The sequence below is a fragment of the Phyllopteryx taeniolatus genome, chromosome 16, assembly GCF_024500385.1.
Source record: "Phyllopteryx taeniolatus isolate TA_2022b chromosome 16, UOR_Ptae_1.2, whole genome shotgun sequence".
Taxonomy (NCBI): domain Eukaryota; kingdom Metazoa; phylum Chordata; class Actinopteri; order Syngnathiformes; family Syngnathidae; genus Phyllopteryx; species Phyllopteryx taeniolatus.
In genome coordinates, this window is record NC_084517.1 from 9,120,452 (window position 1) to 9,144,102 (window position 23,651).

A 23,651-nucleotide genomic window follows, 5' to 3' on the forward strand; every position below is an offset into this window, starting at 1 on the left:
GACATAGCAAGTAATTGACACGGTGAGGAACCTGAGATGAGGAATGCAGGTTCCCATCTGGGTTTCATCAGAATCCCCGAAAAGCAAACTCACACTGTTTGCACATGTTTTCTCTTCAGTACTACTTCAGTCTTGGAGGATTTATTTGAACAAGTTGAAACGAAATGCTGTCTCCCGTACTGAATACTGGAGGAAATCTATTTTCTGTTAGGCATAGCAAGCTCCACTTGCTGGACTAATACACATCAGAGAGTTCATACATACAAATGCAAGAAGGCAGAACTTAGTATTTAAGTTCAATTTAAACTCCAGAGGCTCGCAAATCAGCGGCCCTGACAGACAAGCTTCCACATGGGAATGTACTATAAGCTATGGTTTTCTCTTTACAGATGACTTTCCACCACACAAAGGTGAAGACTGCAAACCTCTGTTATATAACTATCGCTGCACGAAGCCGTCAGTCTCACATCGATGTGAACCAGATGTGGGAATCCTCCAGCAGCAGTACAACAACTGGGCTATTGTATGACGGCAATGATGTAACTGATCTTAGTCCAAGCCTTAAATCACTGGCCAGACACAAGGGAATGAATAAATGTGACATCTTTTTAAAGTAGTAGTCATTTGATATGTTTTTCTTCTTACCTATTGTAGAATAATATTCCATGTATCTAAACTTTCAATAAGCGAATCTCTAGTTAGAGAGAATTACATACCCTCCCTGCATAGTGGATGATGCAGAAGTCAGCTTTATCCTTGAGCTGACGTGGTTTTTGGAACTTAGTGTGGGTGCCTTGCTCCTGGAGCACTTTGTCCACAAAGGTCTTGTCTGTGGCTTTAGGAAACCAGCATTCTTCATCCAGCAGAGCCAGAATACCAGGAGGGTTATTCTGAGGGGACAGAGCTTGTTTAAAACAAATAAACATAACCAAGCCTGAACATGTCATGCATACAAATGCAGGAGCACCAACCGGCCTCTCGATGAGTTCAATGCAAGGCTGCAGGTCGAGGCCGAAATCGATGAAGCTCCACTCGATGCCCTCCCTCTGGTACTCCTCCTGCTCCAGGATGAACATGGTGTGGTTGAAGAGTTGCTGCAGCTTCTCGTTGGTGTAGTTGATGCACAACTGCTCGAATGAGTTCAGCTTAAAATTAAGCACGAGGCAGACGTCAAGTTAGTGAGGATGTCACAAGTGCAAGATCACCATCTATTCAAGAGATAGATTTCCACCTCAAAAATCTCAAATCCAGCGATATCCAGAATGCCGATGAAAGATGCACCCTGACGTTTAGTCCTGTCAAGGGCCTTGTTAATGCGATGGACCAGCCAGCGAAACAGTCGCTCATATGTAGCTTTGGCCAAGGCTTCTACTGCAAAGTCAGCCTGTGCAACAAGACAAAGCCAGTACATTTACAATTTAGCCATGACAATTTGCTTAAATGATTACTGTACATCTTAGCTTTCATAATCAGTATCATTTTGCAACATATTTCTAATGAGTAAAGTTAAATAGCAACATGCCTGTTCCTTGGTCTGTGCTTTCTGTACATAGTCTCGTCCTACTTTTATCCTTGGAGTGAGGATAGCTCTTGTGAACTCCATAACATTCATTCCAAGTAGATGGCAAAGCTTCTGTGCCGCTGAAAGAGCAAAAAAACAGGAAGCTTGAACATATTGCACAATGTAATTGCACATTCACATTAGTATACCTATAAATCAAATGATTTAATAACAGTATTCAAAGTAAGTAAAGAAAAAATATAATTATGTGGTAAAAATGCAGAATGGCAAATTATTCGCAGTCTATTCATTGAATATTATGCGGCTAACATCTGCATGGATATTGGATCATGCTGACACTCCAACATGTTGCCTGTCGAGTCTTAGATTAGAACATCACGCTATCAAACATAAAGAAGACAATCTTACTTCTTGTTTGAGTGTGGAATTTGTGGATATGAGTAAGAGGGTTTCTACCATCTGTTGTGGTGAAAGCTGAGGGTGCACTCTCTACTCATTTTCAAGATTGACAAAGTACATGAGTGTTGATGTACGTGTGTGTGTGTGTACATGCGTGCGTGTATATGTGTTGTATTGAAAACTCACCGGTGTTCTCAGGCATTGAGGCCTGATCGGTATTCCTCTCTTTCTTGAAGACAATGTTGCCAAATTGCAGCACCGCTGAGACTACCTTCAACATGCCTGACACGAAGAAGACAAAAACACATTGATCTTAAAGGGAAGGAACATAAGATAATTACCGTAATTTCTTGTGTATAATGCGCTCCCCCCCAGACTCCCTTACATTTTTCACTTTGTTATATTGCAGCCATTTGCTAAAATCATTTAAGATCATTTTTTTCCTCATTAATTTACACACAGCACCCCATATTGACAGAAAAAAAATTTAATTCTTGGATTTTTTGCAGATTTATATTAAAAGATAAACTGAAATATCACAATCATAAGTATTCAGACCCTTTGCTCAGTATTTAGTAGAAGCACCCTTTTGAGCTAATACAGCCATGAGTCTTTTTGGGAATGATCCAACAAATTTTTCACACCTGGATTTGGGGATCATCTGCTATTCCTCCTTGCAGATCCTCTCCAGTTCTGTCAGGTTGAATGGTGAACGTTGGTGGACAGCCACTTTCAGGTCTCTCCAGAGATGCTCAATTGGGTTTAAGTCAGGGCTCTGAATGGGTCATTCAAGTCACAGTCACACAGTTGTTCTGAAGCCACTCTTTGTCTGTCTGGTCATTGTCTGGTTGGAAGGTAAACCTTCGGCCCAGTCTGATGTCCTGAGCACTCTGGAGAAGGTTTTTGTCCAGGATATCCCTGTACTTGGCTGCATTCATCTTTCCTTCGATTGCAACCAGTCGTCCTGTCCCTGCAGCTGAAAAACACCCCCACAGCATGATGCTGCCACCACCATGCTTCACTGTTGGGACTGTATTGGACAGGTGATGAGGAGTGCCTGGTTTTCTCCACACATACCGCTTAGAATTAAGGCCAAAAAGTTCTATCTTGGTCTCATCAAACCAGAGAATCTTATTTCTCACCATCTTGGAGTCCTTCAGGTGTTTTTTAACTCCATGCGGGTTTTCATATGTCTTTCATGTGTCTGAGAAGAGGCTTCCGTCGGGCCACTCTGCCATAAAGCCCCGACTCGTGGAGGGCTGCAGTGATGGTTGACTTTCTAGACTTTTTCCCATCTCCCGACTGCATCTTTGGAGCTCAGCCACAGTGATCTTTGGGTTCTTCTTTACCTCTCTCATCAAGGCTTTTCTCCCGTGATTGCTCAGTTTGGCTGGACGGCCAGCTCTAGGAAGGGTTCTGGTCGTCCCAAACGTCTTCCATTTCATTCCATTTTAGGATTATGGAGGCCACTGTGCTCTTAGGAACCTTAAGTGCAGCAGAATCCTTCTTTGTAACCTTGGCCAGATCTGTGCCTTGCCACAATTCTGTTTCTGAGCTCTTCAGGCAGTTCCTTTGACCTCATAATTCTCATTTGCTCTGACATGCACTGTGAGCTGCAAGGTCTTATATAGACAGGTTTGTGGCTTACCTAATCAAGTCCAATCAGTAAATTCAAACACAGCTGGACTCCAATGAAGGTGTAGAACTATCTCAAGGATGATAAGAAGAAATGAACCGCACCCAAGTTAAATATATGAGCGTCACAGCAAAGGGTCTGAATACTTATGGGCGTGTGTTATTTCAGTTTTTCTTTTTTAATAAATCTGCAAAAATTTCAACAATTCCGTTTTTTTCTGTCAATATGGGGTGTTGTGTGTACATTAATGAGGAAAAAAATGAACTTAAATGATTTTAGCAAATGGGTGCAATATAACAAAGAGTGAAACATTTAAGGGGGTCTGAATACTTTCCATACCCACTGTAGGTATAGGGGAAAATGGATGAAACTTTCCCATTTTATTAATGTATGCCGCCATCTAGAGGTTATGAAAAAGCTGTACACTTTCATTCCAATATGCCATCGCCAGCTAGAGGTTATGAGAAAGGTATGCACTTTCATTCTAATATGCCACCGCCACCTAGTGGTTATGAAAAAGATGTAATATATGACAGGGGTACGTATGACTGCATATATGTACAGTTGTGCTCATAAGTTTACATACCCTGGCAGAATTTGTGAAATATATATATATTTTGAAATATGACTGATGACTGAACAACAACCATCATTATTTCTTAATGGTTATGTTTTGTTTAATGATAACGCTTTTCTGAAAAGCTTGACCGTTTAATTTGAATCCCTTTAAAATAAAACTAAATGTGTTTCGCCTGGCCCTTTGTGTTTTCTTTAAATAATTGTACCCATTTACAAATTCTGCCTGGGTAATCAAACATATCAGAATCAGAATCATCTTTATTTGCCAAGTATGTCCAAAAAAACCCACAAGAAATTTGTCTCAGTTAGTTGGAGCCGCTCTAGTACGACAACAGACAGTCAAGTGACAGAGAACACTACTGAGACATAAAGACATTGACAAAAACAGTCACTGAGCAATAAAGGGTTGCTAGTTATCTGATAATGCTGGTACAAATCATTATTATTATTTTTGACAATTGTGCAAAAAGATGCAGAGTCCTCTTGCACTTAGAGCAGTTCGAATGACTAATCTCGCAATAGTCTGGTGCAATGACCATTGTGCAAAGGGCGCCGAGACTTTAAGGAGTGTATGCAGTTTAAAGTGACGAGTAGTGCGATAATCTGGGACAATGTTGATTGTGAAAATGTTGCAGATACTCCTCAATCGGTGTGCAAATGGGGCAGATGCTACTCTGGCATGAGTGGCCAGTATTGGTCAACAACAGATATGCAAATAGTGCAGCGTGGCGAGACTACTACAGTGAGTGCACGAGTAATATATAATTGGCCCGACAGAAATGTGACAACAAACTCAGACAAAAAAAATAAAAAATTGGCAGCATATTGCAATGGAATTGACTAGAGAGCGCGTAACCGAGGCGACCACACGGAAAGTAGAGCTGTGAATTTCAAAATAAGAGCAAGTAAATAAAAATAAAGTATTACGTGTTCAAATAAAGTGCTTCACTTCAGAAAAATTATTTGAAAAAAAATAACAAAATACAGATAATACTTCAAGTTTTGATCATATGGGTAGAAGCAAAATCATGTAAAAATGCATTATACATAGGTAGAAGGGTTTTCCAGAATTTTGGGGGTGCGTATTATACATGAGAAAATTACGGTAGTTATCATTAATGTTGAGTGAAGCTGAGTGGAGTACAACAATGTATCTAGAACTAATACTTACAGACAATCTCATCGTGGGAGAAGCTCATGATGTGCATGGCCTCCAGAGTCTCCTGGAAATTGTCTTTGTCCTGCTGGCCAGGAATGGGAATATTACCATTTGACAGGAATCGGTAGCCGTTAAAGCCTTCGAGGAGCAGGTCCGCTGTAACAGGAGAGAAAGATTGCTATAGTCAAATTTTTTGGGGGTAATGAAAAAACATCTTTGAAACATTTACAGTAAGGAATTTGCCCATTCTGAGGGTTAGACTATTGATAAGCAAAAGGCAATTGATAAAAACAAACCAAACAAAATGCTACATTACCCACAACCCAACATTTTGCTACATTCACTCTTGAACTTATTCTAAACTGTAACTCCAACCCTATTTACCATTTACAAACTGTTAAAAAAAAAAATAAAAAAAAATTCATAGTGGTATTACTCAATGTATGTTAATGCTTTTAATAAAACCCTAACAAACTGTTTAATATTAACCAATGATCTATTTTGTGTAATTTTCTAATCGTCCGTGACATGCTCCTCTTTCACCATAGGAACTCAAGATATACTCTATACATTTTGTCTTTAACATACGGTAGCTGTTGCTGAAGTTGCGATATCTACCCTTAAGGCACATATCACACTGAAAACCGTTGGTAAAACAGGACAGTACTACCTTGTTTCCAAAGTACGATATATTAGTATGGACACTTCTTCAGAAATAATAAGAAAACAATAATAAATATACAATGAAAAAAGGACACATAAAAGTAAAAAGCTAATTCAAATAAGCTTTCTTGCTATATCAAAATAAATCGATTTGATTGGCTACAGAATGAAACTCACTTTTGAGATGCTCTCCTGCCCCTGCCAGCAAGCGGTAGAAAATGTGGAAAGTTCTTTCATCTTTGGCCTGTCTGATTGCCCTTGATTTCTCCAGAAGATCTAACAGCAAATGTTAAGAACTGGCAGTGGAAATAAAACAGGAATCAAGCTACTCAGTTTGTCAAAACTGTAGCAACTATTGGAGGACATTAAACAGACTATGGCTTGAAACTGAAGAATGGGAGTTCTTTATGTACTTTCACAAAAGCCTTGACGACAATCATTTAGTTATTTAATACTGCAACCAAACACTTTTACCCCAGGTCTATTACTGCCAGGGAAAAACAAACAGAATTTCAACCAGCATTCATCTTCAAACTCTCTTTCAATAATCAGGATACAGGTTTCAATATTGGCCCCAACAATGTAGCCTGCAACATCAAAATTGATTCGGATGAACTTGCCCTGCCGGAAAGAAAGAGCAATATACATGTTAAAATCACATTTGAATTCAAAAGTCTTTTGATATGTGCTGCACTTGCATCTTTAACATTCACTCACTCACTATTTACAAAGTAAAACCCCTGTATAGGCTGCTGCAAATGACATGCAGTGAAAACAAAATTCTCCTCTGTAATGGCAAAAGCCAAGATTACAGAGCAGGAATAGAAATCTCAATCTAATGTCAGACAAGTTTTTTTTTTAAGATTACTCTGTATGTGCTGCGGGTGCATGTGCGCACACACACACACACACACACACACACACACACACACACACACACACACACACACACACACAGTGGTTAATAAGGACTTGAGCACCACGGTGGTTTCACTTGGCCACATATAGTAAATAGTTTGAGTATTAGTTGCATTCCTGTGAGTCTCTCTATATAACTCTCTACACAACAGTATGTGTAGACCACAACCTTGATAATTTAGTGCATTATTTGCTCTACCACATGAAATTCAGAGATAAGCATTACTCTGAAACAAAATTACTACCGTATATATTCAATTACGATGGCACGAGTGGTTAGCGCATCTGCCTTACAGCTCTGGGGATCCCGGCCCCGCCTGTGTGGAGTTTGCATGTTCTCCCCGTGCCTGGATGGGTTTTCTCCGGGCACTCCGGTTTCCTCCCACATCCCAAAAACATGCGTGGTGGGTTGATTGAAGACTCTAAATTGCCCTTAGGTGTGAATGTGAGTGCAAGTGGTTGTTTCTTTCTATGTGCCCTGCAATTGGCTGGCGACCGGTGAAGGGTGTACCCCGGCTACCGCCCGAAGATAGCTGGGATAGGCTCCATCAGCCAGCGACCCTAGTGAGGAGAAGCGGTAAAAGAAAATGGATGGATATATTCAATTACACTATAATTATACACAAATTCATACCGGGCTTACATTTAAGTACTAATTTATACTTGCGGAAATATCTCAATACTACAGTTGTCATGTAGTCACACTTGGGGATATTGGAAAATTGGGGATAAAAGCATGTCAATTCAATAGTACGGATGGTGTACATTCCATGGTAAACTGTTTTAGCAAATGTAAATTACTCTGATGGATAGTGCAGAGTTGATGTAACTTTTTTTCTTTGAATTGTAAACATACATGCACTTCAGTCAAAATAAAGATGGTCTGTGGGTTTAAGGATGAACTTACAAAGCGAGAGGAGTTGTCATTTTTCACTGTCTTGGCATTACCGAATGATTCCAAGATAGGGTTAGCTTGAAGGAGCTGGCGTTCCAACTCGCCCTGTGGAGAAAGAAAACGAGGTAAGAGGTCATATAGCTGGCCAACAAATAATGCCATCACCAAATAATAAAAAGGAAATCTAAAGTATCATTAAAATCATAAGCAAAAACAATTAAATCAAGCATTTCCTTTGTAAACAACAAGGTATGAGTAACAGTTCAAAAATACTATAGAGGGTTACAATGTGTGGATTTATACGAAACACATGCAACATCAAAATTACTAACAAGTGTTAACGTAACTGTCAATCGTGATAAAAGCTATTAAAATAAATGTAATGGACAATGCAAGCCAGACATTCTTAAGGAGGTCAATCAATGCATCTGCATCAGATTCAAGCCCCCCTTGAGGTTCTTATGTGGGCAGGAGGTCAACAAGGCTAGAAATAGTCTTGATAACAAACGTTTAAAGACTATAAAGCATTTAGGGGCAAGCGCAAGGAGGCTAGAACAACAAATAAATTAAACACTACCTAGTGTATTTTGCTGATATTGCAAAATGTTGATTCGAACAGAGCAGCTTCTGACTCTACTTGCTTTCCTTTAGTCAGCATGATGTGATTTTTGTCAAGGGAATTCAATAAGCGGGTCAAGACTTCCAAACAGTTGTGAAGCCACAAAACAGCACAGAGAATGTATTTCAGCACATAGTAGTTTGACTCGTTACCCTTTGCCCTAGACATTCCAGTGATTAAGTGATGCATTTAGAAATACAATACAGTAGTATTTACTGAATATATTATACAGTCCAGATGATAGCACAATTGATCGGTAGTTAGAAAATGGGACATTCCCTAAAGCCTGACTTGAATGGAATACATGAGACTAATTTAGACTGATGCAGGTCAGTACACAAATACAATAAATATGGAAATACTAATAAAATAATATATAATAATAAATGGGAAAAAATACTGCTGATAAAAGACAATACTAATTTACTGAACTATTGCAAAAAAAAATTTTTTTTGCATGCTCCCAAGTTTGCTTGGGTTTTCTCCAGGTACTTCATGCATGTTAGGTTAATTGAAGACTGAAGTGTGAATGTGCCCTGCGATTAGCTGGTGACCAGTCCAGGGTGTACACTCCCTCTCTACACAGGTCACCTGGGATACGCTCCAGCTCACCTAAGTCTTTATTGAGGACAAGTGCTATAGAAAAAGGATGGATGGATACTTTTTAAGTGTACCATAGTCTGTGAAGCGTTGTCAACTCAACTTCAAAAGATGGTGAGAATAGTCCTTATGGCTTAGGCATGTGATGTGGAGGATAATTCAACAAGCATAACAAATATAAGTCTTTCATGCAGCTATTACTCGGTCTCTTTTGAAGCAGACAATAACATAAAATAACTCAAAAATCAGCACATTTACAACTTCAGAATAGACAGACATTCCCAAGTGATTTGGTGTGTTTCTCCACTACCTCATATTTTCTCCCCCTACCATACTCTCCCTCAATCGCTGCGTCCACATTCCTCTGGCCTTTGCTCAGAGGCTGCCATAATGTGCTGCAGAAGGAGAGCAGTACGATGGAGGTCAGGCTGATGTTAGGGGGAATGCTGAGGCCCCAGGTTTACAGTTACTTGCTCATGCGACTGAATCACGACATATTAAGCAGACATGCAAACACCATAGGCATGAAAAAGGTGACCAAAAAAAAAAAAAAACATTGTAGGGAGGTCTGAGGGGATCCCGCGGGCTCCCGCAGAGAATGTTTTTGATTTTAACATAAATTAAGCAATCTGGAAGACTCTGAAGAGTACAATGAGGCAAAATTAACACATTTTCTGCACGCAGAAAAACATTTATTTATACCGCTCAAGTTTATGTTGATGTACAAATTTAGGATTAAAATTTAATTTGCCTAATTTCTTTGCTTTTTTGTTTTCGCCTCCAACTTGAGCGAGGCCCATCTCCACCTGCATCTGATGCCAGCTTCAAGCTGTGCCACATGAATAGCATCCTCCTCTTTAAGGGCTCTCATTCTGGAAAAGAATTGACTACAATCATTGTCTGTTTCACTTCCTTTTTCACTCTTACCAATTTCAAAAACTGTCATGAGCTGCCCTGCACTTCTATTGATGGAGCCTGGGTGGCGCTTTGCGCCCTCTCTCTCCCCTCCTCTCTTTCCAGCACCTTCCTCCGCTGCGCACCTGTCAGCAATCAACCCTTGTTAGCACCTGCATTTAAGTCTGCCTGATACCAGAAAACCTTGCCAGAGTATTGCAGCTCCTCTAGTGGTACCACGGCTCACCTGTCTCAAGTAAGCAACCTAATTCCTTGCCATCGCTCTGACCCCCGTCCTTCTCCTTGTCCTCAGTGTTCCCTCCGTGCTCCTCGTCAAGTGGATTCCTGCCGCCTGTTGTCGGCGGCACCTGTTGTCGGCACCGCCTGCCGCACGTCTCTGCCTCCACCACCCGCCAGCGCACCTCAAGGACCATTCCCATTACCCTTTCAATAAACTGTTCATCACAACCTTTCTGCCTCCGCCTGCTCTTGGGTCCAGCCTCTATCCAATTGTGACAGGCTAATCCCAAATGCATTCTCCAGGAAAATATTAAGTACTAAATATTAGGTATTTTTCTGTTTTTATTGGCCATTGCTAAATTTGAAGTTAGTTCATTCTGTGTTGTGACACAATCCCTAACATTGCTCCGTCGCTTAATACATTTAACTTTAACATCCGTAAACTAATGAGATAAATGTAGGCGCGAATCCTAATTAATACAAGATGTACAAGTGGATCAGCTCTTCTCACCGATGTTACGTGTGCTTCGCTGTTCCACTGGGACCACAACCAGGGCCACAACCTGCAGCACCTCAAAGGGAAAATACAAAAGACCAGTGCAACAAATACGACACTGGTTTATCTGATGAACAAAAATGCTGCTTAAACGTAAGCGTAGCAATAGAGGATTGTCCGCTCCAGAGATGGGTAGAGTAGCCAAATATTCTACTAAAGTAAGAATACTGTTACGTCACAATAATGTGACACTTGTAAAAGTAAAAAGTAGTCCTCCAAAAAATTACTTGAATAAAAAGTACACAGTGAGTAAATAGTGTATAACTTCTGATTTTTTTAACCAGAGCATGAACATCAATAAAAAAAATAATAAAAAAAATAAAATAAAATGCAAATTCTGATGTTGCTGTGTGTGGGCGTGTGTGTATGCACACTCAAAACTTCAACAAAACATCTGCAATTTACTACACTGTGTTTTCTCAAGTTATAAGTGAGCCGAAATATCCACGGTTGGGCAGACAGTACCAGACATATACAATACATGAGAGCTGTTGTTTTTGTACGTCTAAATGTAAACACGACAAATAGTGCGCCGTTGCCTTCATGGTAACGACGACCTTCCCAACATGGATGAGCCGGGCTGGCTTAGCTACTTTTAATACCTATGCTCGGGAAGCCCAATAAAACACATTGTTGAGGTTATGTGACTTTCTTGTGTCGTTTGATTGGTGAACTAGACTAGACTAGAATAAGAGTTTTAGTACAACCCCAATTCCAACAAAGTTGGGACGTTGTGTTAAACAAATAAAAACAGAATACAATGATTTGGAAATCATGTTCAACCTATATTTAATTGAATACACTACAAAATATTTAATGCTCAAACTGATAAACTTTATTGTTTTTAGAAAATAATCATTAACTTGGAATTTTATGGCTCTAAAACATTCCAAAAAAGCTGGGAAAGGGTCATGTTTACCACTGTGTTACATCACATTTTCTTTTAACAACATTCAATAAACGTTTGGGAACTGAGGACGCTAGTTGTTGAAGCTTTGTAGGTGGAATTCTTTCCCATTATTGCTTGATGTACAGCTTCAGCTGTTCAACAGTCCGGGGTCTCCGTTGTCGTATTTTACGCTTCATAATGCGCCACGCATTTTCAATGGGAGACAGGTCTGGACTGCAGGCAGGCCAGTCTAGTACCTGCACTCTTTTACTACGAAGCCACGATGTTGTAACGTGCAGAATGTGGTTTGGCATTGTCTTGCTGAAAAAGCAGGGGCGTCCATGAAAAAGACGTTGCTTGGATGGCAGCATATGTTTCTCCAAAACCTGTTTGTACCTTTCAGCATTAATGGTGCCTTCACACATGTGTACATTACCCATGCCATTGGCACTAACACAGCCCCATACAAGCACAGATGCTGGCTTTTGAACTTTGCGTCTATAACAGTCCGGATGGTTCTTTTCCTCTTTGGCCTGGAGGACACGATGTCCACAGTTTCCAAAAACAATTTGAAATGTGGACTCGTTGGACAACAGAATACTTTTCCACTTTGCATCAGTCCATTTTAGATGAGCTTGGGCCCAGAGAAGCTTTCTGCGTGTTGTTGATAAAGGCTTTTGCTTTGCATAGTAGAGTTTCAAGTTGCACTTACGGATATAGCGCCGAACTGTATTTACTGACATTGGTTTTCTGAAGTGTTCCTGAGCCCATGCGGTGATATCCTTAACACATTGATGTCGGTTTTTGATGCAGTGCCGCCTGAGGGATCGAAGGTCACGGGAATTCATTGTTGGTTTTTGGCCTTGCTGCTTACATGCAGTGATTTCTCCAGATTCTCTGAACCTTTTGATGATATTATGGACCGTAGATGAGGAAATCCCTAAATTCCTTGCAATTGTACGTTGAGGAACATTGTCCTTAAACTATTTTCTCACGCACTTGTTCACAAATAGGTGAACCTCGCCCCATCTTTGCTTCTGAATGAGCCTGTTCACCTGTGAGATGTTCCAAACAGGTGTTTGATGAGCATTCCTCAACTTTCTCAGTCTTTTTTGCCACCTGTCCCAGCTTTTTTAGGACGTGTTGCAGCCATAAAATTCTAAGCTAATGATTATTTGCTAAAAACAATAAAGTTTATCAGTTTGAACATTAAATATTTTGTCCTTGTAGTGTATTCAATTAAATATAGGTTGAACATGATTTGCAAATCATTGTATTCTGTTTTTATTTATATTTAACACAACGTCCCAACTTCATGGGAATTGTGGTTGAACTAAAACTCTTATTCTGTCCTCAAATTTCATCATCCTGTTGATTCCATGGCAGATTTAGCGGGATTCCAATGATCCCGTAAGGAAGTCGAGCCAGCATAAACGAATACCTCATGAAGAAAGAAGCTTCGATTAATCATGCAAAATCATCATGGAAGTGGTGGATACTTGGCGATAAGGGCATGCAAACACAAATAATAAATATTGATATAGTTGGAGATGCACTTGCCTGTAGCTTGAATGCTTTGGGAGAGTCTGGCTGTTTGTTATGGATAAACAAATGCAAGTGTTATATCAGACACAAGCCCCCACAAAGAATGGCTACACTGCCATTGCATGGCATGAAGCAGCAATAAGCTACATACAAATCTATTAAGTTAACTGCCGATTAATGTGGAACCCCTATTCAGCAAAATATGCAAAGTAGGTTATGCACTTCAGGATTAACTATAGTATAATAATAATAATATATTCAACGTGACCATTCATTTTATTAAGTTAAAGGGAGAGGATGGATGATAGGGTAAGAAAGGAGAGGAAGTGAACAGGAAAACAGAAGCTTGACGAAAGCTGGAGTCAGAGTGGGGCACTTACTGGAATGTTGTGGTCTTTGCGTCCTTTGTGTGAGGAGGCAACGTGGGCCAGGTACTGGATCACCTTCTTTGTGTTCTCCGTCTTCCCAGCACCTGATTCACCTCTGAAAGCAAAGAGGTTAACCCTGTGGCTACACGGTGTGAACAAGTTTTGTAAAAGCTTCATTTGAACCTGAAAAAGATATATGAAAGACAAAGGAACAAAGGGAGAGGGTGAACATCAGCAGGCATGTGCTGTTTTCTTTATATTCACCCATCTGCCAAAAGTGTATTTTGGACCACCACTGTGTGGTTTTGTGGGCCAGTCGCCAAAGTTTCCAGGCTCTTTTTTCAGGCCAGTTTCTAATGATAGCTGTGTTGAGAGAGGACCATCTACACTTCCCACAGTCAGGTCGCAGAGCCTAGAAAACCATGGCCAAGACAGAAGGCAGCCCAGCAGTTCTACATGCAGCAACATACCAGTGGCTTTCGTCAACCTGGTTATTAGCTTCTCTGCACTTAGATGCAAGGGGTGAGTCCGCAAAGGCAGGATACACACATGGCAATGTAGGTCATAATAGCCCATTTGACTTCATGTTTTCATAGTTAAAATACACACCAAATAGACACAAGGAAGCATATACAGCACATTTTTAATGGTGTGCTTCTATTCCGTATCAGACAACCATCTGAGCTATAAATCAACCATCTGAGTGGCTGGGAAGAAACTTGGATTTATTGCCATCAGTAACGATTGACGAATCTTCCCTTTAACTCCTGTGTGCAGCTATGGTTATCGACATCTTTATTCATCATCTACTTGTATATGAAAACAGACTGAAAGAATGGCAAACTACTTTGGTTTATTATAACGTGGAAAGGGTTCATTTACAGGGCAAGTAATTGCAAATAAGCAACACCATGACATTTGTTCTTATCCAAAAGAGGACTTTTGTTGGTTGATATCCGTGGGTAAATACCTGTATATAAAAGTATTTTTAGGAAAATGATGCAATGACTGAAGTACGAAATGTACTCATTGTGCATCGTGTGTGTTTTCTTTTTTTACAGCAGTCATTCTGACATGGTAAAACAGTAAAAAGGAGGACAGATATAGTTAACAGGATTGTGCCAAGCATTCATTCATTCATTTCCTGTACTGCTTATCCTCACTAGAGTCGCCGGCATGCTGGAGCCTATCCCAGCTATCTTCAGGTGAGAGGCAGGGTACACCCTGAACTGGTCACCAGCCAATCACAGGGCACATAGATACAAACAACCATTCGCACTCACATTCACACCTATGGGCTTTTTAGAGTCTTCAATTAACCTACCATGCATGTTTTTTGGGATGTGGAAGGAAACCGGAGTACCCAGAGAAAACCCACACAGACACGGGGAGCACATGCAAACGCCACACAAACGAGGTCGGATTTGAACCCGGGTCCTCAGAACTGTGAGGCAGATGTGCTAACCAGTCGTCCACCGTGCCTTGTGCCAAACATAATATACAGACATGCAAATGCCAAAGGCATGAAAAAGGTGACAGCCCAATAAAAGAAGTTGTGCGAGGTGTGAGTTTCTTGTGTCATTTGATTGGTGAGCTAGACTTAAACGTCACTAGCGCTTAAACTGGATTGGTGCAAACAGGGCCCAATCCAGAAGTCGTAGTCTCGCGCAAAAAATAGAATAATAAATAAGCAATAATTGATAAATAAAAGTATCGTGCGACATTTAGATCATTGTAACGGAGTAAAAGTACCGTTACATCTTAACAGCAGAAGCGGCAAAGTGTTTTTTCTGGTCTCGTCAACTCCTGTGACAGGACCTCAGGCCAATGCGCTCCCATATTAGTCCGCCGCGGAGTAATCTTCACAATTACGTCTGTGTGTGGATGGTGGATGTGTGAAATGGATCTAGCTGCCAGTGTTCAAGGAGTACAAAACAGCCTATGACGTCGGCGATACCGACCTACCCCAAGGAAAAACTCATCAGATCTATACTATTCACGCAAATGGGCTATTTTGAGGTCAAAATGGTGAATATCGCCGAAAGGCGACTGATTTGCATGTATAAATATACAATTTTCAAGAAACTATACAATTTCGAAGAACGTGGATATTATTTTGGTGAGAATCTGGATAAAGTTGTGAATACAGGAGTTTATTTTCACTGTTAGAGCCTCATTTCTGCAGCAATCTAGCAAAATAGCTGCAGGAGAGTTTATAACCTGCCTTTGCCTTTGAAGTTGGAATATTATTGCAACTGAGACCAATCAAGGATGTAGTCTGCCTTATGCCCAGAGTCAGCTAAGACTCCAACTTTCTTGTTACACTGAACCTACTGACGGACACGGTAGTTATATATTGTTTATATATTGTCATTGTTAAAACAAGAAATAAAAGGTAGGTGCACGCGCAGTTTTAAATAGAATTATTCTTTAATATTTTCATTCATGTATGTCTACGTATTTAATTTGAATACATGACGCCATCTTTTAACAACAATATTTTAACATTTTTATGACTATATATTCGCAATAAAATGTTATGAATAAAATATTGACTGATGTATCGCTGGTGTCTCTTGAGGGATAACAATGTGATATATTGACTTTTCGTCCCACCCTGAACAGTAATTTACATTTATATTAAAAATACAAATAATCAATACAAACAATGATTATTAAACAAGCACCTTTAAAATGTCTGATGTCGTCAACAACTGGGCTGTAGTTTTGAGAATAAAAGTGTGTGACTGCAGCAGCTCAAAATCAAAAAGCAAGTCTAAATGATTTTGCTATAGATGATGAGGGCAGGGAACCAAACATCGGGGTGGACAACCACTGTGCCACAAGAAGGTATTTGCAGTAATCTTAAACTAAAACATGACAGGATGAAGGGCACTGGTCAACTGTTTCAGGGTGAGTGAATGATGATGAGAGATGAAAATGGGAATAATTAGCAAGCGAACTGACCAAGCAAGATATTTATGGTGAGCTTTCATAAAGGCCAAAGTAATATGAAGAGTCACAATACTCACGTGCAAAGAATTGATTGGTCCTCACGATCTGTTGAGATGAGAAAAGAACAGTCACCATCTTTCTGTTTTCCATACTTTTTTCATGAGTTTTTGGATGAAAAAAACATTTGGAAATTCTTGAATACAGTTTCATAAACACGTGCAGACAGCAAATTGACATAAAAACAAAGATGTTGCATTCACCATGCCAGAGGTCGGTCTCCAGCAACCTTTAACAACAATTAGCTGACACAGAGACCAGAAAGTCAAGGTTTTTCTCCTTGCATTACAAGATAAAACAGACCCAAATCCAGAGGACAGGATTAATTTTGCTCACTGAGGTGTGCATTCACAAACTTTTCCTGCCAGATTATGTTGGCTAATGGCTCATTTGCAGATAACACTGTAGTCTAAATACAGTGAATAAAAATATAAACGCAACACTTTTGTTTTGGCTCCCATTTTTCATGAGCTGGACTCAAAGATCTAAAACTTTTTCTACATACACAAAGGCAATTTCCCTCAAATTGTGTTCACAAATCTGTTTAAATCAGTTAGTGATAATTTCTCCTTTGTCAAGATAATCCATCCCACCTCACAGGTGTGTCATATCAAGATGCAGATTAGACAGCATGATTATTGCACAGGTGTGCCTTAGGCTGGCCACAATAAAAGGCCACTCTGAAATGTGCAGTTTTGCTTTATTGTGGGGATCTGGGGGGGGGGGGGTCAGAAAACCTGTCATTATCTGGTGTGACCACCATTTGCCTCACGCAGTGCAACACATCTCCTTCACATAGAGTTGATCAGGTTTTTGATTGTGGCCTGTGGAATGTTGGTCCACTCTTCTTCAATGGCTGTGCGAAGTTGCTGGATATTGGCAGGAACTGGAAAATGCTGTCGTATACGCCGATCCAGAGCATCCCAAACATGCTCAATGGGTGACATGTCTGGGGAGTATGCTGACGATGCAAGAACTGGGATGTTTACAGTTTCCAGAAATTGTGTACGGATCCTTGCAATATGGGGCCGTGCATTATCATGCTGCAATATGAGGTGATGGTCGTGGATGAGTGGCACAAAACTGGGCCTCAGGATCTCGTCACGGTATCTCTGTGCATTCAAAATGCCATCAATAAAATGCCCATAGCATACGCCTGCCCATACCGTAACCCCACCACCACCATGGGCCACTCGATCCACAACGTTGACATCACCAAACCGCTCACCCACACGACGCCACACACGCTGTCAACCATCTGCCCTGAACAGTGAAAACCGGGATTCACCCATGAAGAGAACACCTCTCCAACATGCTAGACTCCATCGAATGTGAGCATTCGCTCACTCAAGTCGGTTACGACGACGAACTGCAGTCAGGTCGAGACCCCGATGAGGACGACGAGCATGCAGATGAGCTTCCCTAAGACGGTTTCTGACAGTTTGTGCAGAAATTCTTTGGTTATGCAAACCGATTGTAACAGCAGCTGGTGGCTGGTTTCAGACAATCCTGGAGGTGAACACGCTGGATGTGGAAGTCCTGGGCTGCTGTGGTTACATGTGGTCTGCGGTTGTGAGCCTGGTTGGATGAACTGCCAAATTGTCTGAAACGCCTTTGGATACGGCTTATGGTAGAGAAATGAACATTCAATTCACGGGCAACAGCTCTGGTGGACATTCTTGCAGTCAGCATGCCAATTGCACGCTCCCTCAGAACTTGCAACCTCTGTGGCATTGTGCTGTGTGATAAAACGGCACATTTTAGAGTGGCCTTTTATTGTGGCCTGCCTATGGCACACCTGTGCAATAATCATGCTGTCTAATCAGCATCTTGATACACACCTGTAAGGTGGGATGGATTATCTCGACAAAGGAGAAATGCTCACTAACACAGATTTGTGAACAATATTTGAGAGAAATGGCCTTATGTGTATGTAGCAAATGTTTTAGATCTTGGAGTTCAGCTCACGAAAAATGGGAGCAAAAATAAAAGTGTTGCGTTCATATTTTTGTTCAATATACATTGCCATACTTTGAATAATTCACAGTTGATTTGGAAAAAGATGAACAACATATATGTTGTTGTCTATGTAGTTCAATTATTAGAGTGAAGAAGTCAGGTCTCTTCAAAAGAACAAGTTAATTGGGGGTCTGTTAAAAGTTGTAACAAAATCTTGAGGGCTAATTAGTGCTGACACGTCAAGACTCCAGCACTATTTATTTTATGAGATAAAGTCGTCAATGAACTACAAAAAAAAATCTCAATTATGCAAATCTGCAACATAACCTAATCTAATCTTCTCATACCCACAACCAAAACCACATCCCACACATAACTGCTTACCAAACCCACTTCTCCCCCTTTTCCCTCCTTCAAAACGGAACCAGATGATTAAAAACCTCATGTAATACAATGACAGTTGTCAAGGACTGCAGTCACCATTCTGGTTGTATTACAGTCAGTCTGCTCTTTATGCTCTACGGAAAAGTAAATTCCATCAACAAAGCTACAACTAGGCCTGTCACGCTAATTTTTTCAAGACGATATATTTTCCGGCGCCCCGGTGAATGACTGGTTAGCACATCTGGCTCACAGTTCTGAGGACCGGGGTTCAAATCCCGGCCTCGCCAGTGTGGAGTTTGCATGTTCTCCCCGTGTCTGCGTGGGTTTTATCCGGGTACACTGGTTTCCTCCCACATCTCAGAAACATGCATAGTAGGTTAATTGAAGACTCTAAATTGTCCTTAGGTGTGTATGTGTGCGCGAATGGTTGTTTGTTTATATGGGCCCTGCGATTGGCTGGCAACCAGTTCAGGGTGTACCCCGCCTCTCGCCCGAAGATATCTGGGATAGGCTCCAGCAGGCCCACGACCCTTGTGAGGATAAAGCGGTACAGACAATGGATGGATGGATATATTTTCCCTAAAACTATCCCTAAGTAATTAAGTATTTAACACTTCACCATTTTTCTCACTAAATATACTTTCAAAGGTGCTATTGACCTGAAAATTTCGCCAGATGTTGGGAATAGCCCAAGTAATCCATACATACAAAGAAAGTACAAAAATAAACAACATCGCTATGGTGGGGCGATGCTCGTGACAACAAACAGTTAACGTGTCTCTGTTGTGTGAATCTACATGCTGCACATGGAGCAAGGATGTGGAGTGTAGCGTATTGGACGGAGCCAGCACCGACAAGAGTGTACTAGTCCACCGCCGTTCCATGAGCCCACTAGCGGCTAATGACACAGCCGTCGAACTGTGTCACCTCACTGTGTGATCTGCTCGCTGGCTCACCACAACAATCATCCATCCATCCATCCATTTTCTGAGCCGCTTCTCCTCACTAGGGTCACGGGTGTGCTGGAGCTTATCCCAGCTAACATCGGGCAGGAGGCGGGGTACACCCTGAACTGGTTGCCAGCCAATCGCAGGGCAACCACAACAATCACAATTTAACAATCCGGAAACATTATCAAGTCCATTTTATTTATCAAACGATAAGCCGATATAGTAATTATCGTGACATACCTAGCTATAGCCAATTTAACAAAACAGTGACAACAATTATATTGTTCGAGAAGGTTGCAGTGGACCTAGGATGTGCCACTGAACTTGGTGCATGTTTTCATATTCTTATACTTTTTAAAATGAATATGCTATTGTGGCGGCATGGTGAACAACTGGTTACCACAGCTGCTTCACAATTACGAGGACTGGGGTTCAAATCCTGGCTTTGCCTGTGTGGAGTTTGCGTGTTCTCCCCGTGCCTGCTTGAGTTTTCTCCGGGTACACTGGGTTCCTCCCACATTTCAAAACCATGCTTGGTAGGTTAATTGAAGACTCTAAATTGCCCTTAGGTGTGAATGTGAGTGCGAATGGTTGTTTGTTTGTATGTGCCCTGCGATTGGCTGGCGACCAGTTCAGGGTGTACCCCGCCTCTCATCCGAAGATAGCTCGGATAGTATCCAGCACGCCCACGACCCTAGTGAGGATAAGCGGTACGGAAAATGAATGAATGAATATGCTATTGTGTCAATGTTATAACATAACTTTAGCTTCAGCCAAAACTTTTCAAGAAGGGCAGGTTTTTTTTTTTAACATGATTTTTTTTACATGATTCCATGTAAAAGCAGTTGTTTTTCTTATAAAGAGGGGGAAAATAACTGCTTTGAGAAGCAAAGCTGTATCTCCACCAGTATATAATGGACACCAAAATGCAGCAAGTCTCCTCCTGTTTCCAATATAAACTTGTAATGCAACTGAGGTTTGGTACGTGACACTTAAAACCTTAATTATTGGGTAATACTGACAGTCTTGTTATGCAGGCTGACGTGAGAGTCTTAATCATGGAGGAGCTTACTTCACCTTTGGACTGTCCAAACATGGTTTATAATCCATTGTTTTCTTCAACAAAACTTGTGAAGTTGAACTTTGGATAATGTAAAAGGCTCAGGGAAAAGTACTTCTACTATAAAACCTCCATTTCCCTCAAGAAATTAATAAACGGTATCTATCACAAAGGTGCCAGTTGAGGTTGCAAGAGGTTACAAGCTTATTTTCTCTCTAAAAAAATGCCTTGTGGGTTTATAGAGTTTTTTCTTCCTGCTTCCATCAATATCTGCTGGAATTCTTGTGGTAGGAAGTGAGGCGCTTTTTCATTTCCTGTAAGATAAATTTAGAAACACCTCTCCATACTTTCAACTCAATACTGGCAAAACCAACAGATTTATCATCCTAAACCATCCAAGACGCTGATGTGTGTCTGGTTGTAGGATTTACAAACTTCAATCAAGCTTACGAATGAGGTCATCCTTGCTAATAGGCAGTGAAGGCATTTGGAAAAGCGGAGTTGTGGTAGAGTGTCTTCATCTACTGTATTTTGTTTAAAGCCAACATGAGATGAAGAGCAGGGCTGCATATTTGTTGTGAGCTTGCAAAAATATGACTTTTTGTCCTCACGCTTAAATAGCTTGTCTACAAACACAGACAGGCTAGAACAACAGATACAAAGGTGAAAAATATGTCAAATGAATATAATAAGCTTTGTGTTAGATGTTGGGAAAGATGAATAAGCTGTCACAAGTTTGATCAGACACATTTGCACCAACATAGCCCTATACCAATCCTGCTCAACCCCTTTAACTCAGGCACGCAACACAGAAACCAAAACAAGCACACACACAAAACAGTTACATCAACCAGCTCTGAATGATTAAAGCAGGAGGTCGTTTGCATGTATGACATCATGATTGGAAAAGCAACACCAGATAATTTCTGCAATCTGCACAAAATGACAAGCAAACCAGTTTAAAATTCTAATGATTTTGTACATTTACACCCTGAGCACCGTAGAAAATCAGAGTTTAAGTCACATCTAGTTGCGTTAATAAACACCATGGGACACGAAAGTCTTTCCTAGGATATAAATTCTCTCCACAGGACACGTTTACATCCTCTGGCAGCAGTAAAATGAAAAATAAGATCTTCTAAAGGAAAACAATAGCCAATAAATGGAACATTGCAAGTGACTGCCAAGTAAACAGGCCACGCACCAGTCATGGCGGAAGCACAAAATTAACAAAAAAGTGGAACAAACACATCTGTGAAGGTCCAGTCACTTTCTATTCTACTCATCAGACAGCTATTTCTCCTCTTAAACTGCATATGTTCTATTCACTTTCATTTGACCTTGCTCTCCTGTGGAGATCCATCATCTTCCAGTGAGACTATCGTTTCTTTCATCCCACATCCCCTTTAGTTTTCTGAAAGTTATTGCTTTTATCAACCCACGGTCCCTAAACTAGAAAGCAGTACTAGAAGAAAAATGGGTGAAAACATCCACCATATTCCAATACAACACACATCTACTCTTCTGTTCTGTACCTCATCTGTTTTTCAAACAGCATTTGGATACATGTTCTCGCATAAGCAAATTAACAGATGATAGTGTCTGGCAATAAATAGCTTAGTTTTAGATTTCATTTAATTTAGATTTGTGTTGCTGTTAATGTATTCTAATGCCTACATTAACTTTTAAACTTGTTTAATAGTGTATAAACATCAACCTGGTCCAAGTGGCCACCTTGACCCACTTGGCAGCTCGTTGCTAGGTCATATTTTCCCAGGATGCCATGCAGGCAAGGCATGGGTCAACCAAATGGAACGTTTTCTTCCCTGCCAGAAGCTTATTACTTCCTCACTAAATCTCTCTTTCCTTTGTGCTTTCCTTTTCTCTCTGTGGCTCTCATTTCCATCTCCTCCTCCCCACCTCACCTCTCCCCCAGTATAACCTCTGCACTGACGGTGCGAAGCCAGATCACTCATACCTCATGGAGCAGTGTGTAAAAAAAAAAAAAAAAAAAAAAAGTAGTACCTTCCTGCCGCATAATCACTATCCCCGAAGGACTGATGCACAATCCCCAAAGGACTGATGTTTTTAATTTCATCTTCTTCTTTTCCTTACGGCTTGTCCCTATAGGACAAGCTCTTCAGTGCCACTGTCTCTAATCCGTACATCATGGCTGGCCTCACCACTGTTTTATAAACTTTGCCCTTCATCCTAGCAGAGACTCTTCTGTCACATAACACACCTAACACCTTCCTCCACCCGTTCCAACCTGCTTGGACCCGTTTCTTCACTTCCTGACCACACTCACCATTGCTCTGGACGGTTGACCCCAAGTATTTAAAGTCCTCCACCCTTGCTATCTCTTCTCCCTGTAGCCTCACTCTTCCCCCACCACCCCTCTCCTTCATGCACATATATTCTGTCTTACTTTGGCTAATCTTCATTCCTCTGCTTTCCAGGCCATCTTTCTAACTGTTCCTCCACCTGCTCCCTGCTTTCAATGCAGATCACAATGTCATCTGCAAACATTATGGTCCACGGGGATTCCAGTCTAACCTCATTTGTCAGCCTATCCATCACCACTGCAAACAAGAAGGGGCTCAGGGCTGATCCCTGATGCAGTCCCACCTCCACCTGAAATTCATCTGTCACACCTACAGCACACCTCACCACTGTTCTGCTACCCTCGTACATGTCCTGTATTATTCTAACATACTTCTCTGCCACTCCAGACTTCCGCATGCAGTACCACAGTTCCTCTCTGGGTACTCTTATAGGCTTTCTCTAGATCTACAAAGACACAA

General features: G+C 40.9%; 1 protein-coding gene across 2 annotated transcripts in view; it reads right to left on the minus strand.

Moving 5' to 3' along the window:
* The window catches only part of LOC133466293 (myosin-10), a 74,936-nt gene that overhangs the window by 19,695 nt on the left and 31,590 nt on the right, over window positions 1-23,651 (minus strand). The window contains exons 4-15 of one of the 2 annotated variants that reach the window (XM_061749848.1): window positions 16,515-16,542; window positions 13,495-13,597; window positions 13,130-13,159; window positions 7,784-7,876; window positions 6,516-6,579; window positions 6,136-6,234; window positions 5,308-5,451; window positions 2,108-2,203; window positions 1,523-1,641; window positions 1,232-1,384; window positions 972-1,145; window positions 717-890 (exon numbers count right to left, since the gene is read on the minus strand). In XM_061749848.1, coding sequence (XP_061605832.1) covers window positions 717-890; window positions 972-1,145; window positions 1,232-1,384; window positions 1,523-1,641; window positions 2,108-2,203; window positions 5,308-5,451; window positions 6,136-6,234; window positions 6,516-6,579; window positions 7,784-7,876; window positions 13,130-13,159; window positions 13,495-13,597; window positions 16,515-16,542 — 1,277 coding nt within the window. The remainder of the gene's footprint in view (window positions 1-716; window positions 891-971; window positions 1,146-1,231; window positions 1,385-1,522; window positions 1,642-2,107; window positions 2,204-5,307; window positions 5,452-6,135; window positions 6,235-6,515; window positions 6,580-7,783; window positions 7,877-13,129; window positions 13,160-13,494; window positions 13,598-16,514; window positions 16,543-23,651) is intronic. The other variant, XM_061749849.1, reaches the window with a different exon arrangement.